Here is a 22807-nt window from a genome sequence, read left to right on the forward strand (position 1 = left end):
GTTGCATTGGAATCAATATAAAACAAACCAGGCAGTAAATGTGGATGCAATAAGTATGCTTTAATTTAATTACAAAAGAGCTTGTTGGTTCAGGTCAATGGCCCACCTAGTCCAGCATCTTGTTCTCACAGTAGCCAACCAGATGCCCCAGTGGGAAACCAGCAATCAGGATCCAAACGCAAGAGCACTCTCCCTCCTGTGATTTCCAGCAACTGGTATTCAGAGTCATCGCTGCTGCTAGCTGTGGAGGCAGAGTATAGCCTATTAAATCCTGTTAAATATATTTACCATTTAGCTGCTAAATCCTGTTAAGTTCGTCCTGTTAAATAAATGTTGAACATAAGGTGGTTAAGTTAAAGGTTTGAACATGAGTTAGGAAAGTAATGACTATACTCATGAGTATAGTTGCAAAACCAGAATTGAGCTCTTGCTGCTTTCCTCTGCTCATTGGCCACAGTGGTTCTCAACAGTGCCGCAAGCAGAGGGCTGACCTTGAGGAAGGAGCTACTTCCACAGCTCTTGCCTAACCCGTGCTATGCATTTAGTGGGTAGATCAATGCATTATGTGATAATGGATCAACAGCTTTAGTGCGGGGGGGGGGGGGGCGCTCAGCCTCCAAACCACAAAGCCCAAATTGCCCTGCATACAAACCAACCAAGCAAAAGAATGGAGCAATTTAAGCGTTCACAGAGAAGATGTTTTTGCTGATGAGTTAGAATCAAATAAGTGTTTTTTTTAATTGACCTGCTTGTTTATTGTATTTGTGCCTGGTTGTACAGCTGACTTGGCCTCCTGAAGCAGCTTACGGCAGTTTAAATCTCAGTTGCCAATGCACAGAAAAGTTACATGGAAAATAATTAAGAGAGCAGTAACAAGATAAAACAGGCATAACCTTCTCAATGTATCCTCAAAGAGATGGAAGTAGAAGAGACCAGCATATTCAAAAACAGTATTGGTATTGCAGCTCTCATCTGATTCAACCCATGCCACATATCACATCTTAACTTTGAAACCTGGTTCCCAGCGCTCTCTTCTCCTCTTAGTATAAGGTTCCCAACAAAAGCATATTTCCCCAATGAGAGTCACAGTGCCCTGGTTTCACACCTCCCAAGTGACCATTGGTGGCTGGTGCTTGCCAGCACTGGAAGGGGAAGTGGGGAATCAAAGGCAGTATGCTGGGAATTGCAGGTGGGGAGAGTTACTGTTGTACTCAGGTCCTGCTTGCTGGCTTCCCAAATGCATCTGGTCAGCCACTGAGGAAAGCAGAACACCTAAGTGGGCCGCTGAAAAAAGTAAGGGGAAAGGCTGAAACTCACCAGCAGAGTATCTGCTTTTCATGCAGAAGGTCCAAGATTCACTGTTGCTGGATCCAGCTCCCATCATCCTTGGCCACTGGCGAGGCTGATGGAAGCTGGAGTCCAACAACTTGCGGAGAGCTGCGACTTACTCTCCACTGGCCTGAGGCAGCTGACAGTAGAGTCTGTCATCAGCAAGACCTGTGCCATCTTTATGGAATGTGAACCCAGTGAATGCAAAAGAATCTGTCCAGTGACAGTGATGTCTGAACCATCCAGATTAGTCTGGGCTTATCACATGGAAGGAAGGAAAGACTCTAGAGAGGAGAACAGCAGTGGTTTTGCCTACAGAACAAAAGTGAACAAAACCCTCTCTCATAACACTGGAACTTGTGGACATCCAACACAACTAAATGTTGGGAGATTGAGATGAAATAGAAGAAAGGACTTCTTCACACAGCGCAAAGTTAAACTATGAAACTCGCTCCTGCCAGAGGCAGTTATGGCCACCAACTTAAATGAATTTCACAGAGGACTGGACAAATAGAAGAGGGACTATTGATGGCTTCTTGCCTCCACAGCTGGAGGCAGCAATGCTTCTGAATACCAGTTGCTGGAAGCTGCAGGAGGGGAGAGTGTTTCTGTGCTCAAATCCTGTTGGCTTGTTTCCCACAGGCATCTAGCTGGCCACTGCGAGAACAGGATCATGAACTAGATGAACTCTTTTTGGCCTGGTCCAGCAGGGTTCTTCCTATGTTTTAATGTCAACAGAAAGTACATAGGAATCATTGCTGTGGAACCTAAGCAAGACTGTTCCTCCCTCCACTCCCTGAACTCCGCATGCTTAAACAGAGCAAAAGCCAGACTGTCCACTCCCTGTCCAAATCAATTGCATGTTTCCACTCAGAGGCCCTGCTGCCGGTTCCATTTGCTCTTGGAATCGAAAACATCTCTGCGGTTTCCACTCTGTACTATCCCCTTTGATTTTAAACTGCAGTTTAATAAAGGGGTGTACAAAAGGCCGAGGATAGGCAGTAACAACCAAAAAGGGAGCAAGAAGGGAGCAGAAATGGCTGTGCTAGAATCACGCAGCATGGATTATTTCTTTGTTTATAAAAATATTTCATGAAAAAAAGACATACATAAAAATCATACATAAAGCCATTCAATAAAACGACTTAAAATTTTAAAATCAGAGATCAACTAGAGACAGTAGCCAAATGATACCCTAAATTTATCCCACATCTTTGTCAGGTTTGCCAGCTATGGCTTTTCCTGGACTGGGATAGCCTCACCACTGCAGTCTATGCATTGGGAGCCATGAGGCTTGGTTACTGCAATGCGCTGCCCTTGGGCCTGATTCGGAAGCTCCATCTGGTGCAGAACGCAGCAGCCAGACTGTAGATGGGAGCTGTTGTCCGACAACATGTGACCCCATTGTTGAAACAGCTACACTGAATGCCCACTTACTACCACACTGGGGTCAAGGTCCTTGTATTAACTTGCAAATCCCTAAACAACTTAGGTACAGGGTACTCCTGAACCCTTCTAACCCAGCTCAGTCATGGAGATCACCTGCAGAAGCATCGTTGGTTGTTCCCCAAGTTAGGAGGCCTCATCTGACAGTAACACAAAACTGAACCTTTAGGGTTGTTGGCCCAGCCTTGTGGATTGCTGTTCCAATAAAGATTTCGCATGTGCCATCTGTTTAAACATTTAAATGTCTGCTCAAAACTTTTCTGTGCCACCAAGTTTTTGCAGACAGTTGATGATCTTTGATTTTATCCTTTATGGTTTTATTTGGGTTTTATTGTATATGTATTTGGTTATTGTAAAGTGCTCTGATAGTAATATTTTTTTATGAATAGAGGTAGACAAGTGGTGAAGAACAGAGTTTTGTTTTGTTTTTAAATGGGACAAAAACCTTGCAAATCTTATTTTCTGGAGGTGGAAGTGGAATGAGTGAATACAACAAAGCAGCAGCTGAATTGCCTTCAGCTCTCTGGGCAGGCGTGGAGGCAGCCCCCTCTTTGGCTATGGATCTTGGAGGTGTGTCTTTCCTGTCTCTGACCTTGTGTTGAAGACCAGCAACTCTTTCCAAGAAAGCTGGTTCTTTTTTTTAGGATGCTTAGGTGAACATTTCTTCCCCACCCCACCAGAATCTCAGCAGAAGGAAGTGGAAGAAATGTTGGAGCAGGAAGGCTTGTTTGATATCACCCACAGCAGCCCCAGTGAACAGGTTGCTTATTTGCTGGTTGAGAGAAGCACCCTGCTGGAGAAGATAGATGCACTGGAGCAGAAACTGCAATGCCCCAGCTGTTTGGAAAGCCTTTGCCCTGCTCAGCTTCAGGTACATCACCCTTCTTTATTTGGAATGCTTTTGTATTCTGCCTTAAAGCCCTGAGAGGCTCCCAGAGCAACTTGCAAAAGAGTCATAGTATAGTCTTCATTCAAGTGTAGCATCGGAAACAGAAATGCCATGGTGTCCATATGGGGCCAGGATTACTGAGACAGCATTTTCTGCCCTAGAATCATAGGGAGCTGCCTTATACCAAGTCATGCCATTGGTCTGCCCTGCTCAGTATTGTCTGCACCAGTGGTGGACAAAAGCTAGGTTGCAATCTACTGGCAGGTCTCTGGGTGATGTGTTGTAGATCAGCATTCGTTTCTGACGAGGACTACAACTTCTGTTGGCCATGCTGGCCGAGGCTGATGGGAATGGGAATCCAACAACATCTGGAGGCCCACAGGCTCCCCACCCAGTTGCACAGGGTCCTGACTCAGCAGCTGAATACCAGTGACCTCTCATGGAGGAGAGAACTATTAATGGCTACTAGCCATAATGACTCTGCTCTGCCCTTCATAGATGGAGGCAGCCATGCTTCTGAATACCAGTTGCTGGAAGCCACAGGAGGGGAGAGGGCTCTTGTGCTCGAATCCTGCTTACAGGTTTCCCTCAGGGGCATCTGGTGGCCACTGTGAGAACAGGATTCTGGACTATATGGGCCATTGGCTTGATCCAGCAGGCTGTTCCTATGTTCTTAATGTGCTAGCCACCTCAGCTGGCTTTTTCCTTTAAAAAATATATATTGTCCATTTTATTTCCAGGTCTCTCTAAGACAGGAAAACATAAGATTGCCAATTCATTTCCCTCCAGATTGATAGGGGAGAAGTATGTATATTCAGGGAGCAGAAGAGGTGTTTTCAGATAACACCTGTTCACCCTATAAAACATTATGTTTGTTTTTACTCTCCATGTTATTTATATTAGTACTATGAAGAAATGCAAGGGGAAGTTACAGATAGGTAGCCGTGTTGGTCTGCCATAGTCAAAACAAAAAAAATTCCTTCCAGTAGCACCTTAAAGACCAACTAAGTCAGTTCTTGGTATGAGCTTTCGTGTGCATGCACACTTCTTCAGATACACTGAAACAGAAGCCTGTTTCAGTGTATCTGAAGAAGTGTGCATGCACACGAAAGCTCATACCAAGAACTGACTTAGTTGGTCTTTAAGGTGCTACTGGAAGGAATTTTTTTTGTTTTGCAAGGGGAAGTGTTTTGGTGAAGTTATGTATTTTTAATAATTCTTCTTTCTTTCTTCCTTTTTCTTTTTTGTCTAAGGATCACTTGGATCACATCCAGCGGACACTAGAAGATGAGCTTCAGGAGCAACGGAAATCTATGCAGTGCACCAAAGAGATGATGCATAAAGTAATAGAAGAATTTGGTCCAACCCTTTTCACTTCTGCTCATGCTGCTTAGCGTTGTAGTGTATCTTGGGCGCATCAAGGGTAACATGGTGTCAATTGAAAGACAGCCATGCATGGATTTTTTTTAAGGTATCACATAATTCCTGGAAAAAGTTGTTTATAGAAGTTGTAGTGGAAGGACCAGACACAGCACTGACAGAAACCTTGGGAAATAAAATGGAAAGTCCCCTATGGGATGAAGATCTATGTGAACTTATGAAGCTGTCCTATACAAAGTCAGGAGAAGATTGGTCTATTTTGCCCACAGATTTTTGTTTGTTTGTTTGTTTTAATTGATGGGAGCTGTAATCCTAAAAGGCACCACATGTGCTACCTCTGTACTAGGGGCTGTGTGCTATTGTAAGATGAAGCCACCAGTTTTAAGAAAGCTTTGCTCCACCCACAACCACCTTCCCATCCCTGAGTGAGAAGCAATGTCATTGGCCCTTAATTCTGCCCGCTTGTGTCCATCTGTTAAAAATGAAGGTTCTGGCACCTAGGATGCAGAGAGGCCATCTCCAGCCAGGGCCCTTCCTCTAAATATTGTACTTTGTCTTTTAGTCTCATGCTGAAGAGCTGGCTAGACAAAGTGCCTTGCTTAGGCACACTGAGCAGCTCCGGGAGGAAGCCACACACAGGTTGCAGTTGGCGCAGGCAGAGATCCGGAGGCTGACAGAAGAATTGGCCACGCAGAAGGAAAACCAGAGCAAACTGGGTGAGTTCCAACTGCTTGCAGCCACTGACAACTCAAACTTTTTTGGCAGACCTTGGCTGTGATCCATTTTTCTTTTCCGGAATATGTCACACTACGTCAATCCCCCCCCTCCATCTTACATGAGATATGAACACAAACGAATACATTAAGATGATGTTAACGTATAAAAATATTGGCAACGGCCAAGGGGGCTATAGATCTGTTCTCTTTATTTGCCCTCAATGGCCTGGTTGCGTATCCAAGAATTTGCACTGCTGTTTAAGGACTGGCTACATGTACGCCATATAGCCAGCCACAGCTAATGGTGCAGCACTTATAGTTTGGTTTTATCCAAGAGAGTTTTTGAGACGTTTTCAAAGGCAACTTCCCATGTAGCACACATTGCAGGAGTCTAATCTGGGTGCTGTCAGAGCGTGGGCCACTGTGACCAGGTGATCTCCATCAAGAGGATATGGGGATGGACACAACTTGACACACATTTTGGTATCTGTGCCAGCTCAGATTTATAACTTGCATTCACGGCAGTCAATAACTCTCATCTGGGAACTGAGTTCAAGGAGAGAGATATTCAGCCTCTGCCCCAAAATTGCTGTTTTCCAGGAGAAAGACATGGAAGCTGTTTTGTGAAACACAGGAGGCTCCCCCCCCCCTCCCCGAAGACTTGACAAGTTGGGAATGTGACCCTCTAAAAACTCCTTTTCCCCTCAAGGCAGAGAGTGTTGCAAAATCACCATAGAACTTTCAGTTAGTGTGGGTCCCAGACTGGCTGCTCTGCTCAGCACAGTCCAACCTCCTGCTCTGCTTTGGTTGATCAATTTCTTTTTAGGGCAGCTTTTGCCTCAGAGGGCACGTTCTGCAGAATGTGCCTCAGCCTCCTGACAGCAGTGCGCCTCCCGATCCCTATCAGAGCTGCTGGTGGATTCATTTTCTGGGTGACCCTCGAGTGCATTGAGCCAGTGAGAAATCTGTTACAATTTGCAAGTGGTGTTTTCTTTTTTTACACTTGTTTGTGTATCTATGGCTTTTAGTATTTTGAATTTTATGTTATTCTGTGGCATTCCATGTTTCAAGGTTAGAAATTTATCTAGATAGGCTCTTTAGGTTAAACTTGGGATTCTGGGTGATGTATTAAGAAGACCTGTGTGTTTTAATAATTTGTGAAATCTGTTGTAAAGGATTTATTCTACCTCTTCAAAACAAATCAGATGGAATCCCTGATTTGTTTTAGGTACAAAGCAGCTATTCCTAACCTTTTTCACTTTTAATAGATCACTGTGGGTTATTATAGGTTAACAACAATATTATTTCTTGTTTTTGCAACGATAGATGAACATGGCTAGTTCCTAGCAATTGCTTTAATGTTGTTTATTGGTGCTCCACACACATCCATTTAAAATATAAATTAATGGATTTTTAAAAATTAGTAAATAGAGAAGCATTGCCTAAAGCACACAGGCCCCTCTAATCGGAGATTTCTGGGACAGTTCTTCTAGCAGCATTCTTCAGCCTTGGGTCCCCAGATGCTGACCAGGATCATGGGATTTGTAGTCCCAACATCTGGGAACCCACCGTTGAAGAACACTGTTCCAGCACACTGTTTGTACTTACTGTGTATGTGTTTAATTATAGGGACAGCAGTAATCTATAACTCTCCTCCCCCCACCCCCCCAAAAACTGCTCCATTTTTTCAATCAGCTCCATCCATGGCAGAGAGCTTGAAAGAAGAGGCGAATAAGGTGAAAGACAGTGGTAAGTTGCATGCTGCCTATATCACTTGCTTAGCACATTTGCAGGAATAATTATGATTTGTATTGGACCAAAGGACAATCTGGTTCAGCATCCTGTTTGCAGCAGTGGCTAAAGAGATGTTTAACAAGCAGAGCATTTAACAAGCAGAGCATGAAGGCAACAGCCTTCTCTGCATTTGGTTTTCAGAGGTGTAAATGGGGGGAACTGCAACAAAATGTCGCACTTATCATCTGAAATTGATACTAGAGGCAGCATGCTCGTGACCTGGATATTCCGTTCCATTCCTCATCTCCTTTTCTTTTCCTAAAAATCACTTAGCAATTTGGGGGGATGGGGTGAATGAACAAGGTTTGTTTGCTCCCTTAGCTTCCCCTTCTCTCCCCCGCAAGGATTTTCTTTTTTCTTTCTTTTCTTTTTTGTACTTCTGCAAACATGAGGATTCCCCACAAGCATGCTGGCATACCTCTCTTATTTCTTTGTGGCTTTTAAAAGCATGATCCTATTGGCACTCAACCAGCTGAGTTTGTTATTAGAGAGAATTGTGCTGTCCTGCTCGGTTCCATCATAGCAGCATCTGCCCAGGCAGCTCATTGGTTCCCCCTCATTGGCTATCAATGTTTCTGGGCAACAGCCAAATCCTGGCCTTGCCTAGCAGTGTCTCCATGTATTTCTCAGTCCCAGTTCCTCTCTGGCGACATTTTCACTGGGGCAGTCAACTAGCATCTGAGCTGCACCACTCCACATTGTAGGAACAGGCATGGCTGAAAGTTCCTTCAACCCCCAGTTATTCCTTGTACTTGAAAACATGCCAGGGGAAAAGCTTGGGCTAGAGCCACCGTCTAATCTTCTAGGCAGAAGGAGCCTTTTTGTGCCGAAAGGGCGTCCAGTCAACTGAGCCCTACCTGTAGCCTGAAGTGGTACAGCTGTATTTCCCTCCGGAAACAGTTAACATGGATGAGCATTAAACTTCCACTAGATTCCCAGAAGTGGTTTTTATCCTAGATGAAAGATGAAATAAAACAGAAAACTGAGCATGTAAAGAAATGTCAAGAAGACAGAATAAAGTGTCATCTGAATGCAGCCTGAGAAGGGGCTACTTACCGGTATATCATGGGGGTAGGCTGGCTTGCTAGTTCCCCCAAGGGCCCTGGATCTCCCTGGTTGGCCTCACAGACTACTCCCCTGTGATGTTTTGCTTTGGGAGCTCCAGGCTAAACTCTGAAGAGGGTTCTTCCAGCAGGGGTATGACCAGTGTTTTTTTTCTTTAAAAATGTTTAGAGGTACTCTCATTTTGACTCATGAAAATCACCATTTTATAGTACAAATCGGGGAAAATACAGTAAATGGACAGAAGTACAAAGATTCACAAAATGTTTAGGGGTATGCGTCTCCCTCTGCCCCCCCGGAAAAAAGCACTTTGTATGACACAACTCAGTAACAATGTTCTGGACATGTGTCCAGGAAACATCATGGGCTGTGTGCCTCCTCTAAAGGCTTGGGTCATTAATTTTTCTTGTTTACAATTTTTTTAATTGAATTTTAGTAATAACCAACAAGTTTTCCCCATTTTTAAAAAAATTGTCACATTGCCAACAAATAAGTAGAGGATACAGTAGTAAAACATACCAAGAGGGAAAGGATATGTCATCAATAATTACAAAGCCTTTTATAACATAACAACAATAACAAACAAAAACATAAAAAACAATTATGTTTTTTAATGTGAAAAAAGATAAAAAGTAACCTTGAACTGCACTAAACTCAAGACAGTTGTATGGTCCTGTGGGACCTGATGCTCCTGAGCCTCTCTACCTGTATATAAAATAAGATTAGACCCTATGGCAAAGAAGCACTTGGGGCCCTGGGCACTTAGCTTATGCTAAAAGACTTCCAAAACTTGGCAATCGTGGCCTGAGCCACCGTCACAAAATGCAAACGGTGCCATTTCTGAGATGTAAAACAGCATCTACTTGGATACCTGCTGGTCATGGCCCCTGGTTGCCTTTAGAAATGTCAGAGCTACAGAAGGCCAGGGAGCTGAACATCCGATTGGACCAAGAAATACTGGCACTACGCAGCAGAGTCCAACTCCTCGACTCGGAGAGACAAATGTTCTTGGAGCAGGTCAGTCTGGGTCACTAATGTTTGGAGTACTAGTGACCATAGTTGCCGGTGTGGTGTGTGTGGTGGAGCCGAAGAGCCACCCATCCATCACCAGCATTGCTGCAGCTTACCTGAGCAGGGCAGGGGAGGTTGGGGTTGTGCACGTGAACCTTTGGAGCACCAGGTTGGCTTTTAGTTAAACTGTTGTGTTGATCTGTTCAGACAGGCTCGCCGCTAAAGGCTGGCATCCTCAGGCAGTTGCCAATGGCCCAAGTTGCTGACGCTATTATACTGCCGACCCAAAATGCTAACTGCAACTACCCATGCTTGGTGGCCCTCTCAATGCTAAGTAGGGATAGGGGAGAATTCTGATTCAGTTTTCATTATTAACACGTCTCTAAATTTTATAAGGCAGCTCTCCAGCCAAGTAATGTGTACAAAAATACTTATACAGTACTAGGGTAAAGTTTGCATATAAATGCATATATTGGGGAGGGGGAGCATACAAAATGTATTACATTAGGAGGGATTGCTTTGCAAAAATGTGTGTATTAGGAGAATTACACACCAAACTTCTGGTACTTTTTTCATGAGAACTTACTTTTAAAAATTACATAATGATGTGGAATTGTGGAGAACTGAAGAATGGAAAAATGAGAAACTGAGAGAAACTGTTTTTAGATTATGCAAGATCATTTTGGAGGGGGAAATCCTCAGCAGGCAAGGAATTGCTCTGAGGGGGTCTTTCTAACCTGGGTGAACTGGCCCAGAAGAGCAGAGGTTGGATGTGAATTCTCTCTTCTGAATGAAAACCATTGGAAATCTTTCTTTCTTTCTCTTTCTTTCTTTTTGGCATTTAAGGCTGAAAAGCTTGATGAGGAGGTTCCCAAGTATCAGGTGACTGAGGATGAGCCAAGATATGTATTAGCCAGGACAGACCAAACTAAAGAACAAGAAAGCTGCTTGTTGCAGGTATTTTAAATTTATTTATTTGTTTGCATGTTTGTTTGTTATTTTTGTGTCCCCTGCATTCTCCAAGGAGGTTAAGAGTGGCATAAATTGATTCCCCCCTTTTATCCTCATGACAACCCTGTGAGGTAGGTTAGTCACAGAGAGAGAGTCTCTGGCCCATGTTTCCTGAGTGAGCTTTGGGGCCAACAGGAAATTTGAACCTGGATCTTCCCAGTCTTGTCTATCCTCAATGCCATACTGGCAGTCTATTTCTTCCTCACCCCACCCCACATAAGGGTCAGATTTAAGTGGTAGAGGGGAGGTTGTGATTTGAAGGGGCTAATCTTCAACACTTCCCCTACCCACCACTTATTTCCAGCACTTAAGCCACATTCACCCCATACAGTTAGAGAAATATTAAAAGCAACACTTTAAACAGTCATGGCTTTCCCCCAAAGGAGCCATAGTCTGTTAAGGGTGCTGAGAGTTGTTAGAAGACCCCTAGTCCCCTCCGAAAGCTAAGGTTCCCAGAGTGGCTTAAAAATCCATCCCACTTCATAGGGAACTCTGGGAATTGTAGCTCTGTGAGGGGACTAAGGGGCCGCCTCATGACTGTTAGCACCCTTAACCAAACAACAGCACCAGAATCCTTTGGGGGAAGCCACGACTATTTAAAGTGGAATCATGCTGTTCTAAATATATGTTTTGAGTGCTTTACCCCCAGCCCTGGCAACACTTGTAGAGGAACCCCACTTCTCATGGAGGGTAGGAAACAGACCTGAAAGAATAGACAAAAAATTAGAAAAAAGCAGTAATTAACATGGGCCTTCAAGCAGAGAACAGAACTGGCTAACTAAGGACCAGTAAAGAGCCTGTTCATTAGCTGTGATGAACAAAAGTAATTGGAGAAGGAAGCTTCTAATTAACATTGTAGGAGGACCTTTGCTGAATAGGATTTGCAACTATGGGACAATGTAGTTAGGGCCCCACCTTGCATGCATGAGGTCATATCAAGATGGGCTGGAAAAGATTCCTGCCTAAAAACCTGGAGAGCTGCTGGTGGCCAGGCTGAGCTAGATGGACCCGTGGTCCGTCTGGATATAAGGTAGTTTACTATGCTCCTAAATTTTCTTGGACCACAGGATAAAAATGGAAAGCTGAAAGCTGAAGAAGAAACAAGCTTTTTGGACGAAGCTGCCTCAGAATCTGAACATAACAAGGCCCTTCATCAGAGGTGAATAAGCTAAGCAAATGTTAAAAAGCAAATGATTTCCACCAAGTCTCAGTTGATAGATCATGAGACTCTTAATCTCAGGGTTGTGAGTTCGAGCCTCACATTGGGCAAAAGATTCCTGCTTTGCAGGAGGTTGAACTAGATGATCCTTGTGGTCCCTTCCAACTCTGCAATTCTGTGATCACTTAAATTATGTAACTGTGCCACTTTCTTTGACACTGTTGTTTCATTGCCCACGATCCTTGCTTCCACAAACTACATTTTGTGAATTTCTGCTTTGGTCCATTCACACAGTGGATACTGGTAGAATCTCAGGTTACATCAGGTACCACAGCACCTTTGATTGCCAGTCAGTTTCTGGGCCCAATTGAAGATGGCAACATTAATTTCAAATCTTTAACTTAAACTGTGGCAGCTGCTTCAGGGACCTCCTGCCAATGTGTTTCACTTTGACGTAGGTGCCGCCAAGCCATTGAAGGCGTGGAGTGCCAAAACTCACAGCTCCTGCACAAGCTCCAGAAGTTGGAACGGGAACACGAGGACCTGGTGGAGAGGAATGAGGAACTGGAGTCCCTCCTAGGGGAGACACAGAACCAGACTAAGGATGAGCGGGAGCAGTTTGAGTGTGAGATAGACGGACTGCAGAGGAAGGTAACCCAGACTAGCCAGGTGTTACTTGTTTAGAGCATTTTTATACCCCACTCATCAGCCCCAAAGGCTCCCACATACAACCAAAACAAGACAGTCCATGCCTGCGAAAGTTTAGTTTTTAAAAAAAATGACATGCAAGGGAAAAGGGAAAGGGAGGGAAGAGGAAAATCAAAACTCAGACACCAATTTCTAGACAGTTATTCCTATAATGATCAGCTGCCCCATTTCAGGGGCAGGAGGTGCCTGGTGGAGCCAGACCTCTGGCAAAGTTGATGGAATAAGCCTTCTGCTTCCTGTATCTTCCACTGAGGCAAGTCACAGGGCTGTCTTTCCTCTAGACCTTGGGGTCCAGGAGGGGCTTTCGAAGCCCAATTCACACGCTTGCAAGCTGGGCTCCTGTTGACCATCAAGGCATTTTGTGTTGTTGTTGAACATCTGTACGGTGTGAAATGGTTGGTTGAACTGGAGGGCAAGCAGGCAGTGAACTTTGAAAAAGGGTAGAGGCTGAGGTAGGATTTGGAGGGAGGAGACAGTCTCTAAATTCTGGGACATGAGGCAGAGGGCCTTCTACGGTAGTGCCACCCGCCCTGTGGAACGCCCTCCCATCAGATGCCAAGGAAATAAACAGCTATCTGACTTTTAGAAGACATCTGAAGGCAGCACTATTTAGGGAAGTTTTAAATGTTTGATGTTTTATCGTGTTTTTAATATTCTATTGGGAGCCGCCCAGAGTGGCTGAGGAAACCCAGCCAGATGGGCGGGGTATAAATAATTTTTTATTGTTGTTATTGTTATTGTTATTATGACAGACAATCTGTCAGTTTTGATTTCTCTGGGTTCCTTTTTTTTTAAACAACCTTGAGTTCAGTTCACCCCTTTTCCACATCAGTTTGTCATTTATTTATTTATTTATTTATTTATTCAATAAATTCAGGCACATTTCCCATAACATACGCATTATATACACTTTTCCCCAATTTACAATCAAGTGGTGTATGTTTTATTTATTTAAACATTTATATGGTGCTAATTCATTTTAAAAATACCAATGTGATCACAGTGATCTGCACATAAAACCACACAATAAAAACCATATTTGAAAGGTTAAAATAAGAAATTATCGTACTGTACTATTGTGGAAAGATGTCTTCTTAACTGCCTGCAGTAAGCCTGACTGAAGAATAAAAGAGTTTTCAGCAGGCATTTTAAAATTTGAAACAGAAGAAGGCTTCTGAATAAATAAATATGCACATTCTTGTCATCCATTTGCCCTTACATAACATATTTTTTGTATGCTGTGTCGGTGAATATACGCTGATGGGTAAAAAGGACTGATGCGTGGCTTGATCACTGGGTCCAGTGCAGGGAAAATCTCCCTGGCAGGAAAGCGATCTAGAACCCCAAACAGTTGGAACCTATATGGCTGAGCTAACAGTTTCCAACTGTCAAGAGCAATTGGAGTCTTCCTGAGCCAAGGGCCTCATGTGCCTCCCTTCATAAGATGGAGCTACAGGAACACTTCAGTTATAGGGAGCCAGAAAGAAACATAATATACCCAGGAGTAGCTCAATTGGAGGAGATCAGTGAGCGAACATGGCACATAGGTATTTTCATTTGGTTTTCCTCGCTTTGTAGGAAGGGTGGCCCTTCAGATGCTCCTAGACAACAACTAGCCCTAACTAGCATGGCCAACAGTCAGGGGTGATGGATGTTGTAGTTCAACAACATCTGGGGGCTCAGAGAGGTTCCTTAGCCCTGGCCTAACTGTAGGGCCAATGCTGTTTCCTAAGCCTAGTTACTGGCCTTGGCCAGACCACGAGGTCCTAGGTTTCCTCTCTTGATGGAGGGTTCTTTGCAAAACCAAAAACAGCCATATCTCTCCTAGGTGAATGGAACGAGTGCTCCAGATGCAGCAATCCCATCATCTCTTGCCATTGACCCAGCTGGCTAGGACTGATGGGGGCTGGAGTCTAGCAGGATCTGGAGCCCCAGTTTAATGTATTTTCTGTTTGGTCCTGAGTCAAGCCTGTGCTCCATTTAGCCCAGAGCTGTGTCTTCCCACTGGTAGTGATCCTGTGTGGTCCCAAGCAGAGACATCGCACTCGGCCTTGCTACATGAGTTATGCCAGCACCTGAAGCCAGGCCTTTTTTTGCATACATGTGTGGCGGTGCATAGCCCACTTTCCAAAGGATTCAGAGGGAAGGTGAGGTTTGAGCTCATGAGTTCTCAGCTCACACCTCAACCAACTTTTCTTTGATTGATTGATTGATTGATTGATTGATTCCATTTCTATACTGCCCTTCCTCCTGTGGAAGCTCAGAGCAGTAAACAACATAAAAATACAATCTAAACAATGAATCCCAAAATCAAAATACAAAGAATACTGGCTGCTGAAATTTCAGTAAATGTTTAAAGCATATTAAATATTATATCTACCACATCTTAAAATATAATTTATTAATACATATAACACATCTATCCCACCTTCCTCTCAGGTTACATTTAAAAACATTGTTATAAAATACAAATAATCATTAAAATGTATCAAAACACATTCAGAACCAGCAACTAAAATCCAGTTTGCCCTGACTTCAGGTCAGTATCATCTGTCCCTTCGTTTCCAAAGGCCTATCTGAGCAGGAAGTTCTTAACCTGTTGGCGATAGGATAAATAGAGAGGGTGTAACCTCTCTTGGGAGGCAATACCACAATATGGCAGCAGCTACAGAAAAGGCTGTCTCTCATGTCATCACCAGCCATGTCTCTTGGAGAGAAGGTACTCAGCTGAGGATCTTAAAACTAGGGCAGGCTTGTAGTGGGACATACGAACTTTCAGGTAACCTGGGCACCCAAGCCATGTATTCCAATATCAGGAGGTGTCTGAAGGGGTTGGGGGACTGAAAAAGGCACTTCTTTTTTAAAAATAAAACCTCTTCCCTCTTGTTTGGGGTGTGTGTCAAGATTTCTCGTTTAGAGGCAGAACTCTGGAAAGCGCAGAAGAGTAAATCCGATATGGCTGACGAAGAAACAAGCAAAGTGGCAGATTCCCAAGAGGCAAGGAACAAGGTTGAAGGGGGTGTTTTGGGGGCCCCTAGATTGGGAAGGAGGTGAAAGGTGGGGGTGCAGCTCTGAGGCCCACCATCATTGGGTTGCATGGTCCACACTTGCAGACCTCCCCTTTCAGCAGGCTGACATTGGTTGCAATTTTCACTGGTCTCAGGTGGAGAAAAGTAAGCGAGAGAAAGTGGAAGAGCTGGAAAGCAAACTCTTGGAGGAGACAGAGTGGAGGAAGCAGCTGGCCTGCAACCTCGAAATGACACAGAAAGCATTGAAAGATGGAAAGAAGGTGAGTGGTCCCCAAATTATTATTGTCAGCTGCTTTTAGAAAGCCTCCAAGAACTAGGTCAGCTGGTGCCTTGACAAGGGAAATAGTTTGACTGGTTCAGCAAGATTCCTTTTAGAGATTCCAGCCTCACATACACAAGATCATAGGCTTGGAAAGGACCCCTGGGTATCATCCAGACTGAGCCCACCCCCCAAACTATAACAGTAATTTGCCAGCTAAAGAGCTCTCATTGCAAGCCGGCTCAGCTAACTCCTTTGGCTGTTCAACCAGGAGCTGCACAGTTCCAAGTCAGAGCTTCTGCGGCTTCGAGGAGCAGCTGAGGAAAGAGATTTTCTGCACGTGACTCTTGAGAAACTACAGCAGGAGAATGTGATGCTGGAAATGAAGGTGAGCCTTGTGGGAAGCTTAGTAATCAGAAGTGCTTTGAAAACAATGCCCATGAATAAGCTTCCTTCTGTTGAGACAGACAATCGAGTACACTATGACTGGATCTTAGCCTCCCACTCCCCACCTTGAACCAGGAGGACCCACGCCACATTACAGAGTGAGGTCCCCCAACATTTTCAGAACACTGCCATGTGATATTTGGAAGGGTGAGGGTGCTGTTTGAGTTGCACAAGCCCACCCCTTTAGGGCCACACTTTACTTGGTCCTGGTCAGTGCTCTTAACTTGGGATATTTGCGTTCCTAACCTTGCAGGTGTCAGAGCTCTTCCAGGAATGTGAGCAGCTCAACCACATTCTTACAGAAGGGAAAAAACCCGGGGAAATATCGTTGGCAAGCCGGAGGATGTGCCCTGAGCTGACAGCTAAGGAGAGGGCTTTGGAAGATCAGATCCACAGCCAGGGAGAAGAAAGAGAGCAGCTGCGGTAAAATATCTAAATAAAGACTTACAATGTATATTTTATCTCAATGTATGCATTTCTAAGCATACTGAGCTGTCTCCCTTGTCGGGCCTGCTCAGAGCAGACCTACTGAAATAAGTAGACATGACTTTCATAGGGCTTCTCTGAATAGGGCTTGGCTCACTTCCACACCATATATTTAAAGCACTCTGATACCACATTTGCAGTCATGTCTTTCCCCGCCACCACCCTAATAAATGAGCACTGCAGTTTGTTAAGGGTGCTGGGAACTGTAGCTCTGTGAGGGGTCTCTCATCAACTCTCAGCACCCTTATCAAACTGCAGTTCTCAGGATTCCCTGGGGGATATCATGTGCTTTAAGTGGATGGTTTATACACAGCCCATGTCAAGAAGCCACCAATACTCCAGCAAGTATCCATGCTTATATTTTTGTCCCTTATCTTGGGGGAATTACAAAACTCGTACCCCATTTTTAATAGGTTATGCTGCAGTAAATGGCATATATCTGTCGGCCTCTTTCTCTCCTCTCCTCCCCCCTCCACCTTCAACCTGAAGTGTTAAATTGTTAGAGAGCAAGAAGAAAACAGAGGAACTAGAAAAGAAGGTTAAGGAGAGCTATGAAGAGAGAAGACGCCTGTGGGAAGAAAACATGCAGTTAAGGAAAGACATGCTGGATCTCCAGCTTAACACCAAGAGCACGGCAAATGTCAGGGCGAAGCGTGAGGCTGGCTTTGGAGAGAATCCACCCCGCAAGACACAGACTCCCATGGGGAGCACAGATGGGGAACCGAAGCAGGTAAGAAGGCTTCCTGAATGAAATACCTCTCTGCAAGACAGAGGTCCCCCAAAGTAAGACAGCCTCCTGCAAAAAAGAGAAAGTGCTAGGATTTGGGGGGGGGGGTTGTCTCAGTAGGAACACGGAATCATTGCAGATGCAGATGTAAACAGAGGAACCTAGAACTTTCCAAAGCTATTTTTCAGAATTGTAGAGTTGGGAGGAGCTCCCTAATGGTCCTATAGTCCAACCCGCTGCAATGCAAGAATAACAGCTAAATAATCCTGGACAGATGACCACCCAACCTCTGTTGAAAAACCTCCAAAGAAGGAGACTTCACTACTTCCTGAGGCTGTCTGTTCCATTGCTGAACAGCTCTTATGCTCAAAGTTCTTCCTAATGTTTCATTGGTGGGTGGATAGTCCATAGTCACAGGTGTATAGGGGTGTATTCAACTATGCCCTATGCAGAGTAGACCCACTGAAAAGAATGGACCTGACTTAGTCATTCCCATTAAGAACATATGAAGAACCTGCTGGAGTAGGCTAGGAGCTCACCTAGTCCAGCATCTTGTTCTCACTGTGGCCAACCAGATGCCTGTGGAAAACCAGCAAGCAGGACCAGAGCTCATGAACCTTCTCTCCTCTTGTGGTTTCCAGCATAGCTGGCATGGCTAGTAATAATCAAGAGCCTACTCCAGGAGTTTCTCTAATCCTCTTTTAAAGCCATCCAAGTTGGTGGCTTTCACTGCCTCCTGTGAAAGCAAGTTCCGTGGTTGAACTATGCATTAATTGCCGTGCGTCCACTCTGAGTAGCACTTGCATTGGATAGATGTATACAACCCATGATCTACTGGCAACCCTCAGTGGTCTATTGGTAAGGCTGAGAGAGCTCAGCAGATCTGGGAGCATTGTGGCAGGTATTGGCATGGGATTGGCTACTGAGCATCACTTAGTTCCCAGAAGGCTCCAAGGCAGTGTTGGGCGTGTCCCCAGCTCATGTGGCCAATACTGTTCAGGTGATGTCACAGAGAGCGGGAAATGGTCCCAGTCCCAGTCCAAGCCCTGTGTTGCTCCTCTCTGCATTCATCTGGCAACTGTATCAGCTGCCTTCCTCACAGCTTCTGCTCTGTCTCACAGGGTCTGCTGGGGGAGAGACCTGAGCAGAAGGAGGACGGGCATCTTCTCTGGCAGGATGTTCAGCGCATCCAGAACTTGGGCAGCTCCGCCGAGAAGGAGCTGAGGTACGAAAGGGAGAAGAACTTGAAATGCAACATCTTGCTTCAGCAAGAAAACATCAAGGTAGGTGAACCCATCCCTATAGGGGCAGGAAATCCAAGTGACAGTTTTGAAAGGGATGGGGACATGCCCCTTCTTCTTTGTCTTATTCCTCCTCTTTTTCCTCCTCCTTTTCTTCCTCCTTCCTCCTCCTCCTCCTTTTAAGACATGTGTTCATTGAACAGATTTATGCCCTGGCTTTGTTAGGCCAAAGCATCTCCACTTGACTAACACATAATTTTCATTATAATATTCATGAGGTGCTTCTTGAAAAGATATCTCTTTGCTTATTCCTGGCCCTTTCGGGCTGAATTTTGTGGGCTGTGGCCAACCAAGTTCCACCCAAAGCAGACCCTTGGAAATTAGTGGACATGACTAACTTAAGGTCCATTAATCTCAGTAGGTCTCCTCTGAGTAAGACTCAGTTGGTGTTTGCTTGCCTAGTCTTGCCATGCAAATAGCTCTCCAAACAGAAGGTGTTGCTTGTTGGATCACCATTTTAGCTTGCACTTAGCCCTGTATCAATACTTTTATGTACCAGCTGAGCCGTGTCACCTTCTGTTTGCCTCATGTCCCAGTCGGATTTGAGTGTTGAAGCCTTTGGCAGACCCATAGCTGGGAGTTGGAGTTCTTTGCCTGGCAATGAGGGCCTGGACAGTTATCAGGGAACTGCCATTTTGTTGTCCCACTTTCCTGAAAGTGCCACCTTTTCTCTGCCCCACCCTTTCAGGTCAAAGCCGAGCTGAGGCAAATGCAGCTGAAGCTCTCCGACTCCACCAAGGCCTGTTCGTCACTCACTTCACAGTGGGAGCTCAGCCAGCAGAAGGTCAAAGAGCTGGAGCTGGAGCTGCTCAGGCAGACACAGGCGGCCAAGCAGCTGAGCAGCCTGAGGGAGAAGATCGCCCAGGAGAAAGCCAGGGCCACTGAGGCTGAGAGAAAGGTCAGTGGCCACAGCTGGGTTCACGGTCCCAAGCTGCTTTCGACAATGCCATCTTGAAAAGTTGCAGAAGTATTTGTTTAGTTAAGAAAATTAGACCCTGCTTTGCACTATGTGCCTCAATGTGGCTTGGTTAAACAGTGGAATTTGCTCCCACAGGAGGCAGTGATGGCCACTAACTTGGATGGCTTTAAAAGAGGGCTGGACCAGTTCATGGAGGAGAGGGCTATTGAGGACTGCTGGCCAGGATACCTGCGCTCTGCGTTCATGGTTGGACGCAGCAATGCTTCTGAACACCACAGGAGGGGGAGTGCTCTTGTGCTCGAGTCCTGCTTGTGGCCTTCCCATAATAGGTCTCTGGTTGGCCATTGTGAGAAAAGGATGCTGGACTAGACAGGCCCCCTCTGGCCTGATCCAGCAGGCTCTTCTTTTGTTCTTAAGTAATGTTCTTTAGTTTGAAACATCCTCCTACAACCCTCTTGCTGCTTCCTGATGAGTGTCACTGAGTTGTTGTAGCCCATAAAGAGTTCTTTGTTCATTCCTGCTGCATCTCCCACATTGAGGCAATGCTTTGCTTTCTGTGTATCTCTTCCTTCCAAATCTCTGCTGCTCCTGAGGCTGCTCTTTCCTCCCATCCAACTTCTCTGGCAGACTGGGAAGGTGCATCCCATACAGCTGTGACTATTTAGTTCCTAAATTATTCAGGTCCCTTTTGTTAATGGTTACCTACCTGGGCCACTCAGAGCCCTTGCTGTCTCGCATACCTTCTTCTTAGGTGTTGGAACTGCAGCAAACACTGAAGGAATCTCACCACCAAGTACGGCTCTCCGAGACCCACGTCTTGGTGAGGAAGCAGCTGGAGGAGCAGCTGAAGGAGGCCAGGGAAGAGGAAACCAAGGCCCAGCGGCAGTTCCAAGAGGAGCAGCGAAAAAGGTAGCAGAAATCACCTCAGTTTCTCTTCTGTAAGACAGGAACAAATTCTGTGGTGTAGGGAGATTTGGCCAGCTGATAATCAGCAGGGATTTGGCCAGGAAATGTTTGCTCTTTATTCTTTATTAATTATTACATTTTCATTCCACTTTCTCTCCAAGAAGCTCGAGGTGGCATGCACGTTTCTTCTCGCTCCCATTTTATCCTCAGAACTCTATGAAGTAGGCTTGGCTGAGAGACTATGAACGGGGTAATCTGCATAGGGCTATTTTGAATTGGATAAGATGCAAAGGATAATTTGCATTTTTGAATTGGATAATTGGCATTACCAAAATAAATAAATAAATAAATGGTGATGCCCCAGAGAGTGATCCAATTTAGCATGTTTATTTTAGTTATCTTTAGTAAACAAAATGAAAAGCTTCAAAACTGTCAAACATGCCAAATACCATATTTGCAGTTGGCATCCAGTCATTAGGTTATGTCCAGTGCAAGTTCTACTCAAAGCTAGACCTATTGATATTAACCAACCCAGGTACATCAATAAGTTTACTCTGAGTAGAACTTAGTTGCATGCAACCCATTGTTACTAATGACCATGGAAAAATGAACCACAGAAAATGATTTCCTGTTTTGTATCACTGGATTTTCCTCCTTGTTGGCTGCCAGGAAGCTCCTGGATCAGCAGACAGAAGACCTGCAGCAGCAGCTCAGGCACTCCCAGGAGAACGAGGCGCAGCTGGCCAGGACTTTTGCTGAGCTGCAGATCCAGCATCAGCATCAGGAGGCCCAGTTGCGGATCCTGGAAGAAGAGAAGAAAACCCTCTCCAATGAGGTGAGAAAAGGTCGCTGCTAGGGGTGGACAAATCCAGCAATGAATTCAGTTTACCATTTTTTCAATCTATGAAGACAGAAATAATAAATAAGGCTTTTGTGATTACTTAGTGTACAGAAGCAGATGTTTTCAATTTTGTGTTCTCTTACCTGTTACTTTGTCTCATATAAAGCAGTGGCTGATAGCAATACTGATCCTATTCTATTAAACCAGCCCTGCTACCATCCAAACACTCTCTCCACTGCCACCCACTCCCAAACTCAGCTGACCCCCCACCCCAAACTGTCTCCCATCAGCATTCAAACTCCCTTTCAAATGCTTATTCAATCACCAAGCACTTCCAAGCACATTTTGTCTTCCCCTCCTAACCTAACACATACTTTAAATCATGTATTATAGTTACCTGAACAATTATCACAACCTTACAGAGACCCTTTCATGGTAGCCTATACAGTGCCTCTTGGGTGAGCATATGGGAGCAGGTAGCCCTTAGATTCTCTGGTTCCAGGCTCTGCAAGGTTGAGACCAGGGATTGTCCTTTTAGAACAGCAGCTACATGTGCTCTGCCATCTTGTCCACATGGCTGGCCTCTGGCTGAATTTGGTTGGCAATTGACTGATGATCCCATGCCAAATCTCCTTTTCAGCATCTCCAGTGTCAGAAATACAGCCAGAAGATTTCAGGGCAGCTGTTGGGGTTGCAACAGGAGAGGGAAACCCTCCGGGAAGAGTATGAGCACATCCTGAAGGAGGTGGCCATTTCTGTCAGGTGACTACACAAATGAGATCAAAGCATGGCTGTGGAACCTTTGGCCTGGGGCCTGAATCCAGCCCTCCAGGTTTATCTGCCTTTCCCTTGGGATTATCTTCAGACCACACTCATTCCTGGCTCTGCTTTGCTGCCTCCTTGCGTGTTTTTGTCTGCCTGGACTGTGTCCTTGAATTCTGATTGTGCCTCTTGCTTGCTTGGGTGGACAGCAGAGAGAGGGGTCCCTATGCAGAAACCAGCCTACTGGGCAGTCACTGCTCTTCCCACCTTTGCCTCTGACCTCACCCACCACTGGTCTGTGGCCCCTGGAAGGTTGCCCATTTGAGGATGTAGCCTCAGGCTGGAAAAGATTCCTCAGCCCTGGGCTAATGGCAGGAGTGGCCATCCATAGGGGGTTTCTCCTGCATGCACCAGTGGCAATAAATACTACATGTCTCGAGTCTTTGGGATGGGTCATATGCTTCTTCCCTTTTCATGTTCATCTATAGATCTAAGTGCCACTGATGAGGAGGAAGGTACCCCCTGGACTGGGTGGAAGTCAGGAGCTGGGTGCTGACTAAGGGAAGACAGATTGCCAGGCCTCCGCTGACTTGGCTGTGTGTCTTGGGCACCAGGGCCCCCTTTC

At 45.2% G+C, this 22807-nt stretch overlaps 1 protein-coding gene across 3 annotated transcripts in view; it reads left to right on the plus strand.

Moving 5' to 3' along the window:
* Positions 1-22807, plus strand: part of CCDC30 (coiled-coil domain containing 30) — a 37654-nt gene that overhangs the window by 11031 nt on the left and 3816 nt on the right. For all 3 annotated transcript variants that reach the window (XM_083753097.1, XM_083753098.1, XM_083753099.1), the window contains exons 4-21: positions 3456-3646; positions 4918-5007; positions 5607-5760; positions 7456-7509; positions 9518-9633; positions 10474-10584; positions 11706-11797; positions 12256-12448; positions 15410-15502; positions 15669-15794; positions 16065-16181; positions 16494-16663; positions 17216-17456; positions 18575-18736; positions 19443-19652; positions 20425-20582; positions 21249-21414; positions 22061-22182. In XM_083753097.1, the coding sequence (XP_083609223.1) occupies positions 3456-3646; positions 4918-5007; positions 5607-5760; positions 7456-7509; positions 9518-9633; positions 10474-10584; positions 11706-11797; positions 12256-12448; positions 15410-15502; positions 15669-15794; positions 16065-16181; positions 16494-16663; positions 17216-17456; positions 18575-18736; positions 19443-19652; positions 20425-20582; positions 21249-21414; positions 22061-22182 (2566 nt within the window). The remainder of the gene's footprint in view (positions 1-3455; positions 3647-4917; positions 5008-5606; positions 5761-7455; positions 7510-9517; positions 9634-10473; positions 10585-11705; positions 11798-12255; positions 12449-15409; positions 15503-15668; positions 15795-16064; positions 16182-16493; positions 16664-17215; positions 17457-18574; positions 18737-19442; positions 19653-20424; positions 20583-21248; positions 21415-22060; positions 22183-22807) is intronic.

The sequence above is a fragment of the Podarcis gaigeae genome (genome assembly GCF_964106915.1).
Source record: "Podarcis gaigeae genome assembly, chromosome: 8".
Classification (NCBI taxonomy): Eukaryota; Metazoa; Chordata; class Lepidosauria; order Squamata; family Lacertidae; genus Podarcis; species Podarcis gaigeae.